Raw genomic sequence first — 21,546 nt, 5'->3', positions numbered from 1 at the left:
TCCAAATTTTGATATGATTAAATTGAAAGTATAACTTAATTGATTTTAAATTTCACGAAAATTATCTAGGATTTTAAAGTAATAAGACAAAATTTTGAGAGAAAAGATTCAAATCTCGGATTAATAATTGTGTTTATGAAACCTAAAATTTCTAACCAAGTCACCAAAAATTTGAATTCAATACGTTGAAAATTTAAACCAGCATAAATAATAGGATTTTCGAGACACAAAATTCCAAGTTAATTAATTAATAAATTGTCAAAATTTTCGTATAATTAAACTGAAATTATGACCTAATTAACTTTAAAGTACAAGAAAATTAGACTGAGTTTTAAATGAATAAGATAAAATTTTGAGAAAAAAACCTAATTTCGGACTAGTAATTTGGCTTAATTAACTTAAAATTTCTAACTAACTAATCAAAATTGGAAGTTAATACGTTAAAAATTTAAACCAGCATAAATAATAGGATTTTCCAGTCACTGAGTGGAAATTTTCTATTCCTAAATCAATATTCAAACTTAATAAATTAATTAACAGTCGAAATTTTGGTATAATTAAATTGAAACTATGAATTAATAACCCTTCTTTAAACTTCACGAAAATTAGACAGTTTTTTCTTAATTAATGTAAAATTTGTAGCTAATTAATCATCATTACTTGAAAATCTAAACAGGAATAAGTAGTTACTAACTGAAAATTTTAATTCCTAAATCAAAGTTCCAAGTTATTTAATTAATATAATTAATGGTCGAAATTTTGGTATGAATAAATTGACTTTAAATTTCAAGAAAATTATCCAGAATTTCTTTAAAATAAGACAATATTTTGAGAGAAAAGATCCAAACTTCGGATTAATAATTTGGATTAATCGACTTAAAATTTCTAGCTAATTAACCAAAAATTTGAAGCTAGTAGGTAGAAAATTTAAACCAGCATAAATAATTTGATTTTAGAGTCATTAAGTTGAAATTTTCAATTCCTAAATCAAAATTCCAAATTAATTAATTAATTGTCGAAATTTTGGGGTACTTAAATAAAAATTATGACTTAATTAGATTTAAATTTCAAGAAAATTGGACAATATTAAACGAATACAATACAATTTTTAGAGAAAATATCCAAGTTTCGGATTAGTAATGTGACTTAATTAACTTAAAATTTTTAGCAAACTAACCAAAACTTTAAATTAATATGTTGAAAATTTATACCAGAATGAGTAGAAGGATTTTCGAGTTATTGAAGTATCAATTCCTAAATCAAAATTCCAAGTTAATTAATTAATTGATAGTCGAAATTTTGGTATGATTAGATTGAAACTTTGATTTAATTAAGTTTAAATTTTAACAAAATTGGCGAGAGTTTTAAATGGATAAGAAAAAAATTTGAGAGAACAAATCAAAATTTCAGATCAATAATTTTGTTTAATTAACCTAAAACTTCTATCTAAAGAATCAAAATTTGAAGTTAATACGTTGAAAATTGAAACCCACATAGATAATAGGATTTTCGAGTCATTAAGTTGAAATTTTCAATTCAAATAAATTGAAAACATGACTTAATTAACTCTAATCTTCAAGAAAATTAGACACAAACTAATTAAAATTTATTTAACAACAAAATTAGCGCACAGACCCAGACATTTTTTAGATCCTTAAATATCGCTTGCATCATTCATGTTCTTTACTCGGCAACAAAAATCACTAAATCGCTTTAATAAGCTCCATCCACTTCTTACTTCATCGCCAATTAAAACTTTTAGCCGCTTTCTAGACTTGATCTCAATGAAATTATATTTTAAAACGCTTAGTTCGAAATTATCTCTATTAAAATAAACTTCAAAACAGATCTTAAATTGCTGGAATATCAGACACTACTTTTACGGCGCTGAACCAACCCACAAAATGAAACTAGAGAATGCTTAATTAAAATCAAAGTTTTAACCAAGACTATATTAAGTTTATAACCATCTACTCAAAAAATGTTAATAAAAACAAAATACGGCATCTAGAGCAGACAAGAGTAGTTAATAAACAATATAGTGGAATGGTTCACAGACTGACAAATTTAGTTATGACTATCACATTTATTTTAACGACGAAACTAAATCTATTTTTCGGGGTTTCATATAATAATTTTGACGATTTTTAGAAACTATTAACGTAGATTTCACCAATGAAGTTAATATTTATTACCCACGTGATTCGGCATCGCCTCAAAAAATTATACCACTGTTTCCGACTACAAATTGGACTTCACTGGCTTATACACAAATAACTATTATGGTGGTCTAACACGCACTAAATTTGGAAAGAGCAACTTACATCACGGAAACAAGACTTATCGTCTTCTATTTCTTAATAAATTTTTCGGTCAAATAACATTGAAAAATCGTTAGTGCTAAAAATATAAAAAGCGCGTTTATAGTGTCACAGCGACTTCTGTTTCATATTTGGAAATATTAAATAATTATGGAAAACTAGCGACGATAAACAACTAAATATATATTATAATTAAAAGATATTTTCCAGTGTTGATTTTAATTCAGTTTTTCGCAGCAATTAATTTACTTAACGCTTTAATACCTATTATAAAGTCGTCCAACATTTTCTCTGTGATAGTGAACTTAAGAAGACATTTATTAAAAAACTTGCTTTGTATCCCGGCGCCTCCACCATGATTACTTTCAGCAATTTTTTTTGAATCGCTTCAAACTATAAATTGACAAAGGCACTTTACTGTGTAACTTTGATCGTTTGCGTAACTCAAATTATGAGGCATTACATAAAACTTCACTAAAAATATTAGAGAAAGCTCACGCTGGTTGCCTTTAATCCGAAAGTCCATTAAAATATTAAAATTTGCGATCACGATGTAACCATTGATGATTACGACATGAGCAACCCTCATACTTATAATTAATAATCTGTCATTCTACATTTAAAACCCCATAAAACTTGCAGTTTATTTGCGAAATTCCCCAACTTGAACGCGGTAGCGTTTTATGTCGGCATTTAATTATCAGAATTTGCGGTTTAGCGCTTTATCTTGAGAGCTGTGTACGAATCTCTCTCCACAAATAAATAACCAAAAGAACAATTTGTTACAATGTTGCTTCAACACGTTTTATAGCCTCAGGTGGAACCTATGAAATAGTATGCTAAATTTCATAAGCACGAAATATGCATGGCTGATTGGTTACACGGTACAGACCAAGCACTTTTATGTTCAAAAGTTTGAAGGTTAATACCAAACTCGTTTTGCTCTCTTAAAACCATAAATTTTAAAAATGCAAATGCATGCTCTCAGCAAGTGAAAGAAAACTGATTTATGACTAACACTGCGCGCTAAAATTCCACTTCTTGACTTTCGACTCTATCTTCTGGATGAATGTAACGAAAACTGATTTGTTCGTGTCAAAAAACGTTTCTCGTTTTCACATCAGACTACCAAAGGAAAGTTAATTCGTCCGAATGTGCCGCTCTCCTTTACGGTGACATGCACTAACGATTAAACTCGTTATGTAACGTCACTTCGACAATTTGATTTCATCCCGTTCCAGTTAAATGTGACTTCTCGCCAGCTTTCAACGATCATAATTTAAATGTTATCTAATTGTTTCGTTTGATATTTTAGCTGTAGAGAAAATTAATTGGGAACTATTTGTGTATATCCACCTCTATTGTTGAAGTGGATTTTATTAAACGAACTATTTTTAGAAAAGGTGGAAACGTCGCATTGATAAAATTATTATTATTAGACATTCATGCAATGGGAAGAGACGCAAAATAAGTAAAATAACCTCACAGATCTAAAAATGAATGTAACCTAGATTGTCATTTTTCCCTCTTTTCGTCTATTCAGACCCTCATTTTAACATCTTGTAAATGCGCCAGCAATATCGTATAATTTAGAATCTTTTGGGAATGAAAGTCAAATTAATTTTGGATATTGTCTTTCGGTAATAAATTGTAAAATATTGTATATGATCAATTATGTGAAACTTCATATCTGAAGTTTTACATAATTAACCATTGTGACAGTTATATTAATTCAAACCAATAAATGCCATAGTTAAGAGGTCGCGAAAGTTTAATAATATATTGATATTTTTTATACGTCTGAGATGAAGAAAACACCTCTGACAGAAACTTTCAATATATAGTGTAGTTCTACTAATAAAACTTTACCTAAAAGTTTTTAACTTCTAATAGTTATTATAACGTGCGATCAATGAAAACTTTCTAAGCTGGCGCCGGATTTTCAGGTGTTTATCTCATTCCCCTGATGAATAGTAGACGGTGAAGACGGACAGCTAAGGTATTATAGATTTTTAAACAAATACTTAAAAAAAAATTAAACTCAAACTATGACTTAATTAACCTTGAATTTCAAAAAAACCATGCATAATTTTAAATGAATAAGATACAAGTTTGAGAGAAAAATTCCAAATTTCGGATTAATAAGTTTGCTTAATTAATTTAAAATTTATAGTTAACTAATAAAAGTTTAAAGTTAATAGTTGAAAATTTAAACCAGGATAAATAATAAGATTATTACCGAGTCACCAAGTTGAAATTTTCAATTCCCAATTCAAAATTCTAAGTTAATTAATTAATTAATTAATTAATAGTCGTAATTAAGAATTATTATATTGAAGCTATAACTTAATTTAAGTGCAAAAAAATAGACAGAGTTTTAAATGAATAATAAGAAAAATCTTATTTCGGTAATAATTTGGCTTAATTAAAATAAAACTTCTAGAGCTGATTAATCAAAATTGGAAGTTAATATGTTGGAAATTTCAACCAGCATAGACAATAGGATTTTCGAGCCACTAAGTTGAAATTTCCAATTTCTAAATCAAAATTTCAAATTAATTAATTAAGTTGAATTTTTCAGCTCCTAATTCAAGATAATTAAAACTATTAATTAATTAGCAGTTGAAATTTTGGTATAATTAAATTGAAACTATAAATTAATAACCTTTGTTTAAATTTCAAGAAAATTAGTCAATTTTAAATCAATAAAATGAAATACTTAGAAGAAAAACGCAAATTTCGGACTAATAATTTTGCTTAATTAATCTAAAATTTCTAGCTAACTGATCACTAATTTGAAATTAATACTTGAAATTTTAAACAAGAATAAGCAGTTGCTAAGTTGAAAATTTTAATTCCTAAATCAAAATTCCAAGCTAATTAATTAATTAATAATGGTAATTTTAGTATGATTAAATGAAAAGATGACTTAATTAACTTTTAATTTCAAGAAAATTAGCTAGAATTTTATCGTGTAAATGCGCCAGCAATACTAAATAATTTAGAATCTTTTGGGAATGAAACTCAAACTAATTTTGAATATTATCTTTCGGTAATAAATTGTTAAAGTAGGAGACGACGAAGACGGACAGCTAAGGTATTAGAGATTTTTGAACAAATAAATATTTAAAAAAAAATTAAACTGAACTTTACATTTCGGAATTACGAATTTTATTTTAAATTAACCAAATTGTGTCCTTTTTGTTCTGGAGCGGAAGCTAAAGAAGTGTTGTAACAGACGATAAAACAACAATTTGATGACGTTATGGTAAAGTTTTGCATGGTAAATGCTATTTAAATTTTCAAAATTGGCGTAGCATGTACATGTGGTTTATGAATCCGCCTTAATTATTTACCATACGAATCCATATTTTCGCAAAAAAACCCAAATTATGTTACAAAATTTATAAAATTATTACCATAGGAGCGTATAGAGGAGAGTATAATTTCTCCATTACGTGGTAAAATTTTCGCTGTTTTATTAATTAAATTTGGAATTAGAATTAGAATTCATGTGCACACCAATGTACACCTATTTTTAGAAATTTTTGTACAGGTTGTTCCAATAAACTAAAGCAACTTATTTTATTGTATAAATTAAAAACAGCGTCTCTAACACAGTACCGTCCAGGAATGGCCGAAATTTTCTTAAGGGTGGATATTTTGCTTTTGAATAAGGAAAATTCAACAAAAAATTCCGGGAAATGGATATCAAAGAATTCAGGTCAATAGTAACTTGTAGAGCTTGCAACCAAAAGAAAATATCTTTACTTAAGTTTCAAAGGTGGTCGATAAATTACAAAATTTTCATAAGGGGTGGTATTGCAAAATTTTGATTTTCACAAGTTCTGTAGAAGTTCCTTCAAAAATCTGGAATAATGATACAGACATGCTTATTCCAATATATCGTGTTTATAATAGTCGGATAAGATTTTAGAAATAATGCTTTGAACTTTTTACAAAAATCCAAAAAACTTACATTTCAGTGGACGATTCTGAAAAAATGGTAGGAGTTATCGAAAAAACAAAGCCGAAAGTAACTTCTAGAGGTCGAAATCTACAAGAAGGGTTATTCAATTCAGATTCGAAGGTGGTCAAAAAGTTTCGAAATTTTGAATTTTGGTTTTGAAAAAGTTCCCTAACGTCCACAAAACATTCTTGACTGCAAATTTCGTCGAGCTGATTCCAAAAATATAGGGTGTCTATAGCAAAATTTTTAAAATATTCGGTTTGAAATTTATTTTTTTTAATCCAAAATGCAATAGGCAATTTTTGAAAAATGGTAGGAGTTATCCAAGAAATGAGGCCCCACAAAATAACTTCTAGAAGTCGAAATCTACGAGCAAATGTGTTTAGTTAAGTCTCGAAAGTAGTCTAAAAATTCCAAAATTTTCATAAGGGTCCGTATTGCAAATTCTGATTTTGAAAAAGTTCCCTAAAAAGCCACAAAAAATTCTGAGATACCTGATGATTCCAAAAATATGTTGTGTTTATAGCTCCGGGGCCAGATTTTAGAAATATTTGGTTTGGAAATCATTTAAAAAAAAAAACAAAAATCTGCCATATTTCAGTGGGCTTTTTTGAAAAATAGTAGGCGCTATTGAATAATTCAGCCCAAAAGTAACTTCTATAGGTCGAAATCTACAAGCAAGTGTGTTTAGTTGAGTTTCGAAAGTAGTCTAAAAATTCCGAAATTTTCATAATGGGAGGTATTGCAAAATTCTGATTTTGAAAAAGTTCCCTAAAAAGCCACAAAAAATTCCGAGACACAGATTTAGATTTGCTGATTCCAAAAATATAACGTGTTTATAGCTCTGGGGCCAGATTTTAGAAATATTTGGTTTGAAAATCATCTAAAAAAAGCAAAAATATGTCATATTTCAGTGGGCTATTCTGGAAACATGGTAGGAGCTATTGAAGAATTGGGGCCAAAGGTATTAGTTAAGTTTCGAAAATAGTCTAAAAATTCCGAAATTTTCATATTGCAAAATTCTGATTTTGAAAAAGTTCCCTAAAAAGCCACAAAAAATTCTGAGATACAGGTTTAGACCTGCTGATTCCAAAAATATGACGTGTTTATAGTTCCGGGGCCAGATTTTAGAAATATTTGGTTTGAAAATCATTTAAAAAAAAAAGTAAAAATATGTCATATTTCAGTGGGCTATTTTGGAAAAATGGTAAAATTCGAAGAAATAAAACCAAAACTACAAAAAAATTAATTAAGCTTCAAACGTGGTCGAAAAATTCCCAAATTTTCATCAGAGGCGTAAAAATTCTGGTTTCAAAAAGGTTCTGCAAAAATACACAAAAAATTCCAGGATATAGATTACGCGTGTGATTCCAAAAATATAGCGTGTTTATGGTCCCGGGACAAAAATGTTTAATATGCAATTAAAAAAAATGCAAAAACTCATGTTTCAATGGACATTTTTGAAAAAATGGTGGAAGTTATTGAAGAAATGAAACCAAAATTAACTTTCTTGAGGTCAAAATCTACAAAAAAACTGTTTTCGTTAAGTGTCGAAATTTTCAAAATTGAAAGATTTTGCTTTAGAAAAAGTTTTATAAAAGCCTGGGAAATAGATTTAGACGTGCTGATTCCAATATATAGCGTTTTTATAGTCCCGGGGCAAGATTTTAGAAATATCCGGTTGAATATGCATTTTTTTCCAAGTCAAAAAACTCATTTCAATGAGCAATTCTGGAAAAATGATTTGTCGAAAAAATGAAACCGAAAGTAAGTTTCTCTTGGCCAAAATCTACAAAAAAATGTTTTTCGTTAAGTTTCGATGGCGGTCGAAAAATTTTGAAATATTCAGAGTGGTACTAAAACATTTTGATTTTGGAAATCTTCTAAAAATTTGTAAAAAATCAGGAAATGTAGACTTTTTTGTGCTCACACAAAACTCATATCTCAATGGACACTTCTGAAAAAATGGTGGAAATTGTCGAAGAAATGAGGCCAAAAGTAACTTTCTAGAGGTCAAAATCTACAAGAAAATGTTTTTCGTTGTGTTTCGATGATGTTTAGAAAATTTTGGAAATTTTCAAAATTGAAAGATTTTGGTTTTGAAAAAGTTTTTAAAAATCTGGAAAATAGACTTCGACGTGCTGATTCAAAAATATATAGTTTTTGTGGTCCCTGGACAAGATTTTAGAAATATTCAGTTTAATATACGATTTTTTTTTTAATTCTAAAAAAGCTCAGATTTCAATGGGCAATTCTGGAAGAATAGTAGGATTTGTGGAAGAAATGAAACCTAAAGTAACTTTCTGGAGGTCAAAACCTAGAAAAACATGTTTTTCGTTAAGTTTCGAAGGTGGCCGAAAAATTTCGAAATATTCAAAAAGGTACTAAAACATTTTGATTTTGAAAATGTTTTCTAAAAATTCTCAAAATTTTCAAAATTGAAAGATTTTGGTGTTGAAAAAGTTTTCTAAAAATCTGGACAATAGACTTCGACACGCTGATTCCCAAAATATAGCGTTTTTAAGATCCCGTTTTTTAATATGCATTTTTTTTTTAATCCAAAAAACTCATATTTCAATGGGTAATTCTGGAAAAATTTATGGTAGTAGGGTAAGATTTTAGAAATAGTGGTTTGAAATTCAACTTAAAAAAAAAACAAAAAACTGCTACATTTCAGTGGGTGGTTCTGAAAAAATGAAACCGAAAATAACTTTCTGGAGGCCAAAATCTACAAAAGAATGTTTTCCATAAGTTTCGAAGGTGGCTAAAAGTAGACGAAATTTGAGGAAACTATTTTCAGGGCGTCCCGAAAAAATAAACAAATGAAGCAACTTTTTTAATTAAGTCAAAAACAGCTTATTTCATTTTCCTGAAATTCATTGTTGTTTAATAGTCTATTTTTATTTTATTTAATCGATACACGTTTTCGCAGCAAAAGAAAATACTTAGTAGAAGCAAATTTTATAATTTACCTATGAAATTGTTTATCTGTTTAACACTCAAGGGAAGAAAGTTGTATTTAAACAACTTTAGACGAACTTAGAATATTTATATGTAATTCACGACAAAATAAGCTCAAGTAGGGAGACAAAAACAATGACTAAATTTTAGCAAAGTCTTGAAGTTTTCATTTATTAGAAATTACAATGTTATAATAAACTAACAATGGAATAATTATTATTTATTCTTCCGAGAACAGCTTTTAACAAACATCGTCTAATACTAATTATTGCTTAACTTCTTACAATAAAAACATCGGCAAAAGATATTAATCTTAGCGAGTAAACATTGGATAAAAATTGTCGGAAATTAATTATTAACAATCGTAAGTTACGAAGGGAAATACTGATAATGGGCTTAACTAACTATTTACCTTAGTTCCTCTTAACCCAAATACGTACAACTCAAATAGGTTATTAATTAATTAAACCGTCCTATCAAAATAAACTAAACTCCGATGCGAAGGCAAATACTCGTGATCATAGAAATACAGTACAAGCTGTCGATTGTGTGTTAACCTGCTTCAACTTTTTTGTCCAAAAAACAAAAATAAGTAAAGGTTTGAAGTCTATAAACTACACGATAAGCATACAAATTTCTATTAGTTAATGGCAATTTTGAGAAGAGTTAAGCAAAGTCTGTACCGAATACAATTTAACAACTTCAAGTTTACTAGTGCTAACCTAAAAAGTGTCTCTCGATACGTGTACAGCAAACATTCGCAAACTCTCGCCTTTCCCTACATTTCCAAATGTAAATAAAGAGACCCACTCCTGGTGTCTACGTGACATTCGGCATCCACTTTGAAACATTAAGTATCATTTTGTTGAAACAACATGGGAACCGAATTCCACTCCCCGAAGACGCTCTATGGGACCCGTTGGATCCATTTTCTTTGTTGCTTTCCCGCGATCTTCGTAAAATTACACGCACTTTCCGTAATAATCCGAAACTCACGAAATGAAATTAATAGCAAATTTTCTTAAAAGTCGTAGGTGTCGAAAGATCATACGTTTTCGGGCGAAATGATAAATGTAAAAACTTTCCCTCAGAAGATAAATGATCGCAAAGGGCATCGTTTGACCTTTATTAGGATTTGTGATCGACACCCGGGATCTCTTAAACGGGTTTCCTGCTGTGGATTACGTAAAATGCACGGCTGGCGTCAACAGCATTCGATAATAATTGGAGTTTTATCGACAAGGTCGTATTTCACACGCAAATTTTCCCCAGTAATATATACCTACTTGGATAATCGGAGTTTGTCGTAAACACTTTTCGATGCTCCGAAATGTGCTGTAAATTCCGTCGTAAATAAATTTTGAAGTTGGAGGAGCGAGATGACAAAGTTTAAATTGATTTAAGGCCAAAATTTCGTCCAAAAAACACTGAACTGATGCTTTCGTTTTTATACTTCGTGCTGTGTAAACAGTGGCATAAAAAAGTACGAAGCAACTTCGCTTAGGTTTATTAAAATCTGCTCAGATCCACCAACACCGCAATTTTGTTGAACTTCATACAAGTCTATCGCTAGAATTTTCAACATGAATAATTTCTTTATTAAATAAGTTTACATTCACAATTAGTTAAATCCACGCCATCTACTATAATTTCCTGAATAGGTTCAAAACATTTCTCTTTCCGTTTCACTCCTAGTTAGCTTAGTCGTTTATTCATCCTCTTTAAAAGCGGTCGCATTTCTATTAATTAGATAACTCACTCAAAAACATCGAATCTCAACTTCTGTTTGCTGGCTAAAACTTCCGCAGTTAAATTACTTGTTTAAGTTGAGTTTGAGAAATTAGAATGCTCCTTTTGTCGAATTTTGTTAGCAACTGTTCGAAAATAAGCCCACTGATATTCAAGACATCGTCACCATTGGAACGAGCTGAAATAAAGTCACTGTAGACCTTCACATCACGTAGAAAATAATGTAGACATCAGTCGCAATACGGTGGTTATTTTGTGAAAACTTTTTCTAATTAAAAATTTAATACAACGTCTGAATACCGAAAACACGCTAGAGGAACCGAAGGATCGTTAAAGGAATTACAAACAACTACTAAATTCACGTTTAATAGTGTGATAACTTTAGTTTTCAAATGAGGGCATCAAATCACCAAACATAAAAACAGTTTCGTTCGATATTCTGCCGCCACATTCTGTCCAACTTCAGAATGAACTGTTGCTATGTAAAATTAAATTAGACACTGGGGTGTTTTGCTTTTGTTAATGACACACACTGCCAACCCTTCGACTATTGTAAATGGGAGGTTTACCTCACTATTGCTCTTTCTCTGTTATTTGCGATAAATTCAATGAACGCATCAATAAACACCTTCCCTCAACACGCCGCAAATAATTACTACAACATTTAACAGACGAAAGTGAAACGACATGTCTTTGCGTCTTCCCAAAGAAAAACGAAGTGTTAACATCCCGAATCGAGTTATCTCCACTTTTTCTACACCCTTACAGAATGTAATCACTTAATTGAATTAAGCTTGTGTCAACTCGACTAATAGTGATTCAAATAATCCAGATTTTTTGCTTGAAGAAGGACAGTCGGAGGATGTGGAAGTCCGACGTATCGATTTATTTCCGGCGTTTTTTCACACGTTTTGGTCCGCGGGTTCTCGCTGCGCGATCTTGATAGAGCAAATTCGTTTTTGATGTGTTATTAACAAGGTGCTGTAACAAAGTTTTGATGTAGCTGATCAAACTAATTAGAAGTTTTGGCAATGGTCGGATGTGAAGTTAAACGTGCACTTTATCGGAGTAATGAAATCGACTGTTTCGTTAAGTGAATTGAGTTTTTTGAAGATGTGTAAGAACAAATGTCGATATTTCATTGAACATCGACGCATTCTTGCTATAAATGTATTAGTCTTTTGTTCGGTATCTGCACTTTCTTTGGGAGCTTTCGTGTCACAGTGCAACACAAAAAAGAGTTTCAATTAATTTTCCTGGCGATATTCAAGATTAAATACCTAAAGAAAGAACATTCTTGTACAACACAATAAATTCTTCATTTTTCAGTAACTAGATCATGATTCATAAAACTTTTTAGCAGAAGTATGTCGTTTTTTTAATTTTGAAATTTTAATATAATATTTACAAAAAATACGAATTGGTCATACTCACGTTACTTAAGCTCTCATATTTCAAGTACTGCACTATTTATGGGTCTTTTTGTACTTCTAAAATTCGTTACGAAGTTATATAAAATTTTATGTCTTCATGTTCTAAAAGTAGGTGAAATAAGTTTATGTTCAGTATTTTCGCTAAAGTAGTTTCCTGTAGAAAATTGCCAAAATAGTGATATTTATACTAAACTACAAGCTGTAAAATAAAAAAATATATATAATAATAATTATCATTATTATTTATTGAGGGGAAAGCCCTTTTTACAAAATATAAACCTGTATATCATAATACAAAAATAATACAAAATAAAATAAGTACAAAATAATTAAATAACCAAGTATAAAATAAAATATGTATAAAAATTTTAAATATCAAAAACAATAAATTAGCTCCCAGATTGTTAGCACTGGCCATAATTCTGTTAGTTGTCGATATTGGAAGCCTAAAGATTGATGTGCAACATGTGATTCTGCTCCCAGATGGAGGTACAAAAAAAGACAACTTTCCTAATAGATACGTATTTTCGATATAACAGTTGATGAGTCCATGTAGAAAACAAATATCAGATAATTTACGTTGATTTTCCAAGGAAATCAAATTCAGATTATTCATAATCCAAGTATATGCACCTTTTTGATGAGTTTAGCCCAACTTATATTTCATCAAACGTGTTTTTTTCTGGACCCTTTCTAAAAATTCAGAATCACTTTTATGAAAGGGAAACCATAATGGTGAGCAGTAATTAAAATGTGAGCGAACAAAAGAAAAATACAATGTCTTCACATTAAAAAAGAAGAGTCAATTTATTTTTTTGATTAAATCGGGGACGGTCTATCCGTTGTCCTGAAATTTGTCTGATAAAAATCGATTAATTCTAGAAATTACAGAAATTCTAAAATTCTGACCGAATTTGTGGAAAGATTCCAAATGTTCTGAATGTCCCAAATATTCTAACCCTTTCAAAGGTTTTAAGGCTTTCAAAGATGCCAAAAACTCTAAGGACAATAAGGATTTCAGGAATTTAAAAAAATTAAAAAAAGCTAGAGAAGCTGGCATTTTAAAAATTCTAAAGGTATTTCAGGAATTCCAAAAATTCCGAAGATTCCACAGATTCCAAATATTTAAAAATTGGAATGATGATAAAAATCCTAAAGATCTAAAAATATTTAAAATTCTAGAGATACTGAAATATCTAAAAATAATGAAAATCTGAAAGCTCTAAAAATTATAGAAATTCTAGTGATTCTAGATTCTAGAGATTCTAAAGATTCCAAAGTCGTTTGAAAGATTCAAAAAGTATAAAAGCTTTCACGGATTACATACACTAGAGACTGCGAATTGTAAAAACACTTAAGATTCTAAATAAAGTAAAGTTCTAATGTTCGAAATATAAAAAAGATCCAACAAAATCTTAAAAATTTTTAAAAACCTGGGGGTACTAATGATCCTAGAAATTGCAGAAATTTTAGGCTTTATAAAACTCCTAGTAATTCCCAAAGGTTCAAAATTTCCATAGATTGGAAAGGCTCTAAAAGGGTCAAAAGTTTCTAAGGACTCTAAGGGGTGAAAAGCTAAAATTCTGTTTCGAATACTTGAAACATTCTAAAGGTTTTAGAGAAATCTCAAAATACCAAAGATTTTAAAAATTCCAAAGACTTTAAAGAAAACAAAAATCTTAAAGAGCTAAAAATCGTAAAGATCGCAAAAATGCTTTCTTTAATTGTTATAAATCCTAAAAGCACTAAAGGCCTTGAACACCCTAATTATTATTTTATACATCTTGGAGACTGTAAAGATTCCAAAAATTCCAAAAATTCCAAAGATTTAGACTCTTGAGATCTATAAATTTTAGAAAATCTGAAAAAATAAAGAAAGTGTGGGAAAAATGTGGTTGACCTAGAAATCTTGAAAATATTGGAAAAGATTGAATTTCAAAATTCTGGTATAAATGGAGCCTGATAATTTTCGAAATTTTGAAAAATGTAGAAATTCTGGTCATTTTGTGCACTTCGGAAAATTTGAAAAACTGGGCTAATTTGGAATATCTAGAAATTTCAAAAATTTTGCAAATTACGAAAATTCCCAAAAATTAAAAGAAAATACAAAAATATTGAACCTCAAAATTTCAAAAGTTTATACAATCTTAAGATTGTAGATATTGTAAAAATTTCAAAAATTCTAAAAATCTTAAAGTTTTCATACACTAGAATAATAGTAAGGGCACCAAAAACGCTAAATAAACTAAAGTTTTAGGTTCTAAATAGAAGAAACATCCAACAAAATCTTATAAATTGTAAAGATCTTGGAAGTATCAATGTTCCTAGAAATTATAAAAATTCTAAACCTTATAAAATTTCTGGTAATTCTGAAGTATCCAAAATTCCCAAAGACTGTTAAGACTCTAAGGATTCTGAAAACTCTAAAGATTCTAAATACTCTAAGGACTCAAACGTTAAAAAGGTTTTTAAAATTCTGTTCCAAATATTTCAAAGATTCTATAATTTATTTTTGCATGAACTCTTACCATGACAAAAATTTTAAAGACTCCAAACAAAACAAAAATGCTAAAAATCTAAAAATCGTAAAAATCTGAATAATGCTTCCTTTAATTTTTATCAATCCTACAAGTATTAGGGGTCTTAAACACCCTCTAATGCATCGCAGAGATTCTAAAGATTCCAGAGATTCCAAAAATTTCAAAGATTTAGACTCTTCAGATCTAGAAATATTAGAAAATTTGAAAAAACTTAGAAACTGTGAGAAAAATATGGTAGACCTAGAGATTTTGAAAACATTAGAAAACGTTGAATTTCAAAAATTCTGATATAACTGGAGCCGGATAATTTTAGAAATTTTGAAAAATGTGGAAATTCTAGTCATTTTGTATACTTCGAAAAATCTGAAAAATGGAGTGAGCCGTTCCTGACGTAATCAATAAAATAAATTGAACATCCATTAATTTTTTTGAGTCACCTGTACAAGCAAATCTAAAAAATATGAATGCAATGATAAGTCACACGTCAAAACTCATGATATTTTGCACATTCCGGGTAGATTTAGGAATTTAACTCGTTACTATGGAAATTTGCAATTTAACACCTTTAAATTTCACACGTTTTTACAAGATTAAGTTGTTAAAAATGTTATTTTTATAAATCTTTGAAATATTTGCTTTTTTAAATCACTATACCTTTAAAAACAGGGTAAAATCCTTAAAAAAGTGTTGTGTGCTGAAAAGCTTTACTCGTAGTAACATATTTAAAATTTTATCTTGTCAAATTGAAATTTTGAACACCAACTCCATAGCTGCTATAGTCCTCCTTGGTTTTTGGGCGGACTATGTCAAAATTAATAATTGTGAGCTAACTTTCTAACGTTGGTGCCAATAATTCAGCATTGTCAACCCAAAATTTGCGTAAATCATTAACAGTCATCCGGTGTTTAGATCCCTCAAATTTTGTAATTCGTACAACTTCTAAATTATTTTTCAAATACAGAATACAAAATTGAATTTAAAAATTTGTAGTATTGTAGAATTATCACAGAAGTAAATTTAGAAAATTTTGAATAATTTTCTACAAAAAACAACTACAGTAGATCATCTTAAATTTTCAGTATTATGAGTTATATTTTGACATTTTAGTCAAGTAGCTACTTAAAATGCAAAAATAAAACTACTGCACCCAAAAGAGGGACATTTCGACGTGCACGAACCCTCCGCTGAACATTTCAATCCGTGTTAAATAAACCGTGAATATTTGGTTGCCTATGCTTCAGCCGAACTGCACCAACACGAAACAAGCACAGATTTATTATTTACAGCCTCCACAAAATTAAATGGAAAAAAAAACGTAAATTACGTTCTACCTCGAATAAAGTAACTTTTATTCCTTTTTTACTTGCCTGAAATTTACATAAATAACAAGAGTAATTAATCGTGACGTAACAGGACATTTGGAAAATTTATTGATAAGTTTAACCCATTATCAGCTGCGGCTATTTTTAAAAGCTCGAAATGGAGCGTGAGACATTCGTTTACCAGTTTTGCTGAAACATTACCTTTCTGTCGGTTTTGTTGGGAGATAAAATAATAGGATGATATTTTTCGCTAATATTTTCACATCAATTTCACCACAAAAGGTGATTCCTGACAAAAATCATTTTTAAAAATCGCAATTTTTCATCAACAACGCACGGAAAATGGGTCGTTTATTCTATTATTCCTCATTTGGAACATCGATCACAGATGTTACCCCAGAGAAACACATTAAAAAGTTATTTAAAAAAAAGTCAGAAATGGACGTAAGGATGTCAAAAATATTGAAGCAATTATGGAAAAAATGAAAATGTTAACTATTCTGTTTTAATTGCAGCCCCGGTTATCGTGATCATAACGCATACTGGATCGGCGCCTCCGACAAGATCGTCGAAAGCGACTTCCGTTGGTCCGACGGTCTTCCCTTTTCATACACAAGTGAGTATAATGAATCGAATCAACGAATAATTCAAGTTAACTAGAACGCTCCGTAAACAAATCGTATTCTAAGTATAATACTCGTACCCCACCCCGAAGACCTCGCCTCCGATACTTATTTAGTAAAATATGTTTTGTAGTTATATTTAACCTTCATCCTCTCTTCCCAAGCCAAAGTTATTTCTGAATGAACGCGCGCCTGTGTGAAAAGAAAAGTCGGAGCACTTGGATGATTTTTGATCATGAGGAAGTAAAGTAAATATTACCGAATTGTGGCAGATGCTCGAGTTATTTCTAGTACGAGAATATAAATACTTGGTGACGTATTTTTGTATACATTCTTCGGTTACCTCCCGCACATGTACTTATTAAGCAATATGTATTTCGGTTGGGGCTATGTTTAGATGGGTATTAATAGTGGAGGTGAGGGTTTTGGCTTTTTATGGTGAGGCGAACGATGTGCGAGTTTTTGTAGAAATAAGGGCGAAGATTTTATTGACTTAAAAAAAAAAGTACATTTGTATAACATAATGTTTACCAAAAACGTCTCAAAAATAAGAGGCAGGCTGTTACTATAAAGGGGTTTTATTTACCTGCCCAGTCACATGGTACATACAATAAATGATAACAAATGAAAAATAAGTGTAAAGATGTTATTAATAAAGTATATATTCAAAGATGTTCCTTATAAAGTCTGTCTGGCAGTACAACCACGGTCGCAACAATAATAAATCTGTAGATGTAATACAGTAACAACATATGGTAATAAATAAAAATGCAAAAGGCTTAGAAGCACTTGCGGTGGACAATTCCAGGGCCGGATTCGTCGTATTCCTGCTTGGAGATCCACATCTGTTGGAAGGTGGAGAGGGAAGCCAAGATGGACCCGCCGATCCAGACGGAGTATTTCCTTTCTGGGGGAGCGATGATCTTGATCTTGATGGTGGATGGGGCGAGGGCAGTGATTTCCTTTTGCATGCGGTCAGCAATACCAGGGTACATGGTGGTGCCTCCAGAGAGGACGGTGTTGGCGTACAAGTCCTTACGGATGTCGACGTCGCACTTCATGATGGAGTTGTAGACGGTCTCATGGATACCGCAAGATTCCATACCCAAGAAGGAAGGCTGGAAGAGAGCCTCAGGGCAGCGGAACCTCTCGTTGCCGATGGTGATGACCTGGCCATCAGGCAACTCGTAGCTCTTCTCCAAAGAGGTGGAGGCGGCCGCGGTGGCCATTTCCTGCTCGAAGTCCAAAGCGACATAGCAAAGTTTTTCCTTGATGTCACGGACAATTTCCCTTTCAGCTGTAGTGGTGAAGGAGTAGCCCCTCTCGGTCAAGATCTTCATGAGGTAGTCGGTCAAGTCGCGACCAGCCAAGTCCAAACGGAGGATGGCATGAGGGAGGGCATAACCTTCATAGATGGGTACGGTGTGGGTGACACCATCTCCAGAGTCCAAGACGATACCGGTGGTACGACCGGAAGCGTACAGGGAGAGCACGGCCTGGATGGCGACATACATAGCGGGGGTGTTGAAGGTCTCAAACATGATTTGGGTCATCTTCTCGCGATTGGCTTTGGGGTTCAAGGGGGCCTCAGTGAGCAAGACGGGGTGTTCTTCTGGGGCGACGCGGAGTTCATTGTAGAAGGTGTGATGCCAGATCTTCTCCATGTCATCCCAGTTGGTGATGATGCCGTGTTCAATGGGGTATTTCAAGGTGAGGATACCTCTTTTGCTCTGGGCCTCGTCTCCTACGTACGAGTCCTTTTGACCCATACCGACCATGACGCCCTGATGCCTGGGGCGGCCTACGATGGACGGGAAGACGGCACGGGGGGCGTCATCACCGGCGAAGCCGGCTTTGCACATACCGGAGCCATTGTCAACGACAAGAGCCGCAACATCGTCGTCACACATGTTGTTTGATGTGGTTGATCACTGCTCACTAGACAGAAAGGACACAGCTATGAAGCTAGTTACGATGCGACTGGGTGCTGGGGACTGAAGCAAACACTTTTATAGGGTACGCCGACAGCGGCGGGGTCCTCGGATTCTATTTTTTCTAAAGCGCTACCTCGCACATCTTACTATATTAGTTCCAACGGGCACGAAGCGGCTCTCTGTGTTTATTCGAGGGGCTAATCGATGGATAATTTCTAAGAGAAAATTAACCCTCGACAATTTAATGCACACTTTTTTTTATTTGTAAAAGCTTTCAGACGACCATTAAAATTCGATTGATTTTTGTCGATGCACCATTTCATTCCAGAGGTGTACCATAACCGACGGGGATTTAATTATAAAAATTACGGACAGATTTTTGGGTTTTTTTAGGTGAGCTAATTCACGTAGGGTCTCAAGTGACTTAAAAAAATACACCCACCTTTATTAACAAAAATTAAAATGTATTTAACAAAAATTGGAATTTAAATTGAAGCTTAAATCAATTTTTACTTCAAAAATTCATCAAACCTGTCACAGCTTTTGGAAAAAACTAAATTGCTCTTTAATATGGTATGGTATTTTCCATCAATTTTTCCATTATAAAACTTATTCATACATTAACAATAGAAAATTTTAAATAACTGAGATCGAATTTATAGCCTATATTTTATAAATAATGGAAATTTTACACTTTTAATAATGCACGAGAAGAGGATTGTTTATGATTCCGGTTTGAATATATTTGAAAAACATTTTTCACATATTCGGATGTAAATTAAACATATTCGAATATATTTGAAAAATATCTGTAGCCGTAAACAATTTTTTCTTGCAGTATTTTTCATACCAAGCTATAAAGTTACATTAGAAAGCGCTTCATTTAAGTGGTATTAAGGTAATAAAGAATTTCTTAGTCCTTCCAATTATCTGTTCTGAGAATAAAACACCTGTTGCATTACGTTAGTACAAATTAATGTTTTTTTTTAGATTTAAATCAATACCGAATGAAAAGAGTTATGGTCAATTTGTTGAAAGGGATTAAATTCAATTTGTGACATAAGAAAATCCTATAAAAACAGTATATATTTCAAAGATAAAAAACAACAAAAAAACTGATTTAATTTTTCTAATAAGAGAGGTGGAATGTTATCTTTTGTCGTTAGAAGTGAAACAAATTATTTAATTTAAATTTAAATTTAATTACCTGCAATATAAAATGTTTTTACAGAGCTTCTCCCAAGAGTATTGAAATAAAAATTGTTAAATTATCAAAAAGACATATTTCAATGATGTACTAAAAAAATTGTTACAAAAAAAATTATCTGAATTTTTATTTTAGTCTGCAAAGCAATTTTTTTCTCACAATATATTTGCATTTTTTGAACTAAAAAAAAATTCAAAATCTGAATAATGAAAGAGTGGTATGTCTGCAATATACTTTTTTCCGTTGCTTTTTTTTAAGGAGTGAATTTACTATTATTTTCCATTTGCAAATTGAATGCCGTTACTTTTCGATAATAATAAAAAAAAGTTATTTGAAGCGTCCCCTTTTAGCTGACGCACGCTGTACACTTATTTTGTGAACAATTAATAAACGATTTTCAATTATTCGACCAGGTGATTTATTTATTCTTAGTAATAATTAATTGCTATAATAATTTTAAATCACTGTTGTTGGTTTTTGGATTCGTCAACGGTTGTTATAAAAGCTAAGGTTGTTTTATTTACTGGGGCTACGTCTCGATTTCGGAAAATTACCTAGTCGTAAAACGAACTGCCATATTTTCTATTTTAAATATTAGTCACACGAAATAATAAAGCTTTTTTTAAAAAAATTATTCCATTTTATGTGTCAACACAAATCAAAAGTTGTAAACACATTAATTGGAGATCATTTATAGAAGTTCAATTAAACATTTGATATTGCAATTAAAATTTTAATGCGTCATTAAACTGTCACGTGACCAGTTCATCGCCAATCAAATGTTACCGATCGCCTCATTAAATGGGTCATTAATTTAGCTTCAATAAAAAAATTCTATAAACTAGCCCTCTTACTACCTTGTAAATCATACACAGTAAATAACATACATATTTAGGAATTTTTAAAATATGGACGAACGTATATACAAGTGAATTTTATTTATTCATTATTGCTTTTTTTCTATTTTTTTTAATTTATAGTCCTACAGTTCTAACACCGCTACGTAGAAAACATTTAGTAGATTACAGAAATTCTGGTGTTTAAAATTCATTATTTGTTTGAAATATCAAAATTTACTTTATTTTCTTTTTAATAATTCCAAATCGACCCGTAAAAAAATATAAATCCTCATCAGCAAAAAAAAAACAAATTTTGTTCTGGTTTAATTTATTTTACGGTTTCCGAGATTATGACACCAAAAACAAATTTGCTCCAACATAAAATTTGGAAAAAAATTGCATTTTTGCACATTTTATTATAATTATTATTTCGTAAGGTGGTTTTTACTGTCAGAGTCAATTCATCTTGCCAAAGTAGTACAAACTGATATCTAAAATCTGCACTATTTGCAACATTTATTATCAGTAAGGTAAAGAACTCTTCAGAGTCCTAAAATTCACGTACAAGTACATTAATTGAATTGTTGTTAATGTTTAAAAATTAACTATAGTTGATAGTGAACCTTCTATGACAATTTAGTTGCCCA

The 21,546-nt window shown here is 31.0% G+C and overlaps 2 protein-coding genes across 3 annotated transcripts in view; one reads left to right on the top strand and one right to left on the bottom strand.

Moving 5' to 3' along the window:
* Positions 1-21,546, top strand: part of LOC135139429 (uncharacterized) — a 229,932-nt gene that overhangs the window by 139,292 nt on the left and 69,094 nt on the right. For both annotated transcript variants that reach the window (XM_064069657.1, XM_064069656.1), the window contains exon 6: positions 16,812-16,912. In XM_064069657.1, coding sequence (XP_063925727.1) covers positions 16,812-16,912 — 101 coding nt within the window. The remainder of the gene's footprint in view (positions 1-16,811; positions 16,913-21,546) is intronic.
* On the bottom strand, positions 17,564-18,914 carry LOC135139517 (actin, muscle-like). The gene has a single exon (XM_064069776.1). The coding sequence runs from the start codon at positions 18,827-18,829 to the stop codon at positions 17,699-17,701; it is 1,131 nt and encodes a 376-aa protein (XP_063925846.1). The 5' UTR covers positions 18,830-18,914; the 3' UTR covers positions 17,564-17,698.

This window comes from Zophobas morio, unplaced genomic scaffold, assembly GCF_036711695.1.
Source record: "Zophobas morio isolate AGI-343-1 ecotype UQ-CSIRO unplaced genomic scaffold, CSIRO_AGI_Zmor_V1 ptg000031l, whole genome shotgun sequence".
In the NCBI taxonomy this organism is placed as follows: Eukaryota; Metazoa; Arthropoda; class Insecta; order Coleoptera; family Tenebrionidae; genus Zophobas; species Zophobas morio.
The sequence above is the reverse complement of the archived record's forward strand: the minus strand, read 5'-3'. Positions and strand labels throughout refer to the sequence as shown.

Excerpts from the sequence above, each read along its gene's own strand:
- LOC135139517 (XM_064069776.1), bottom strand. The coding sequence starts at position 18,829 with ATGTGTGACGACGATGTTGCGGCTCTTGTCGTTGACAATGGCTCCGGT.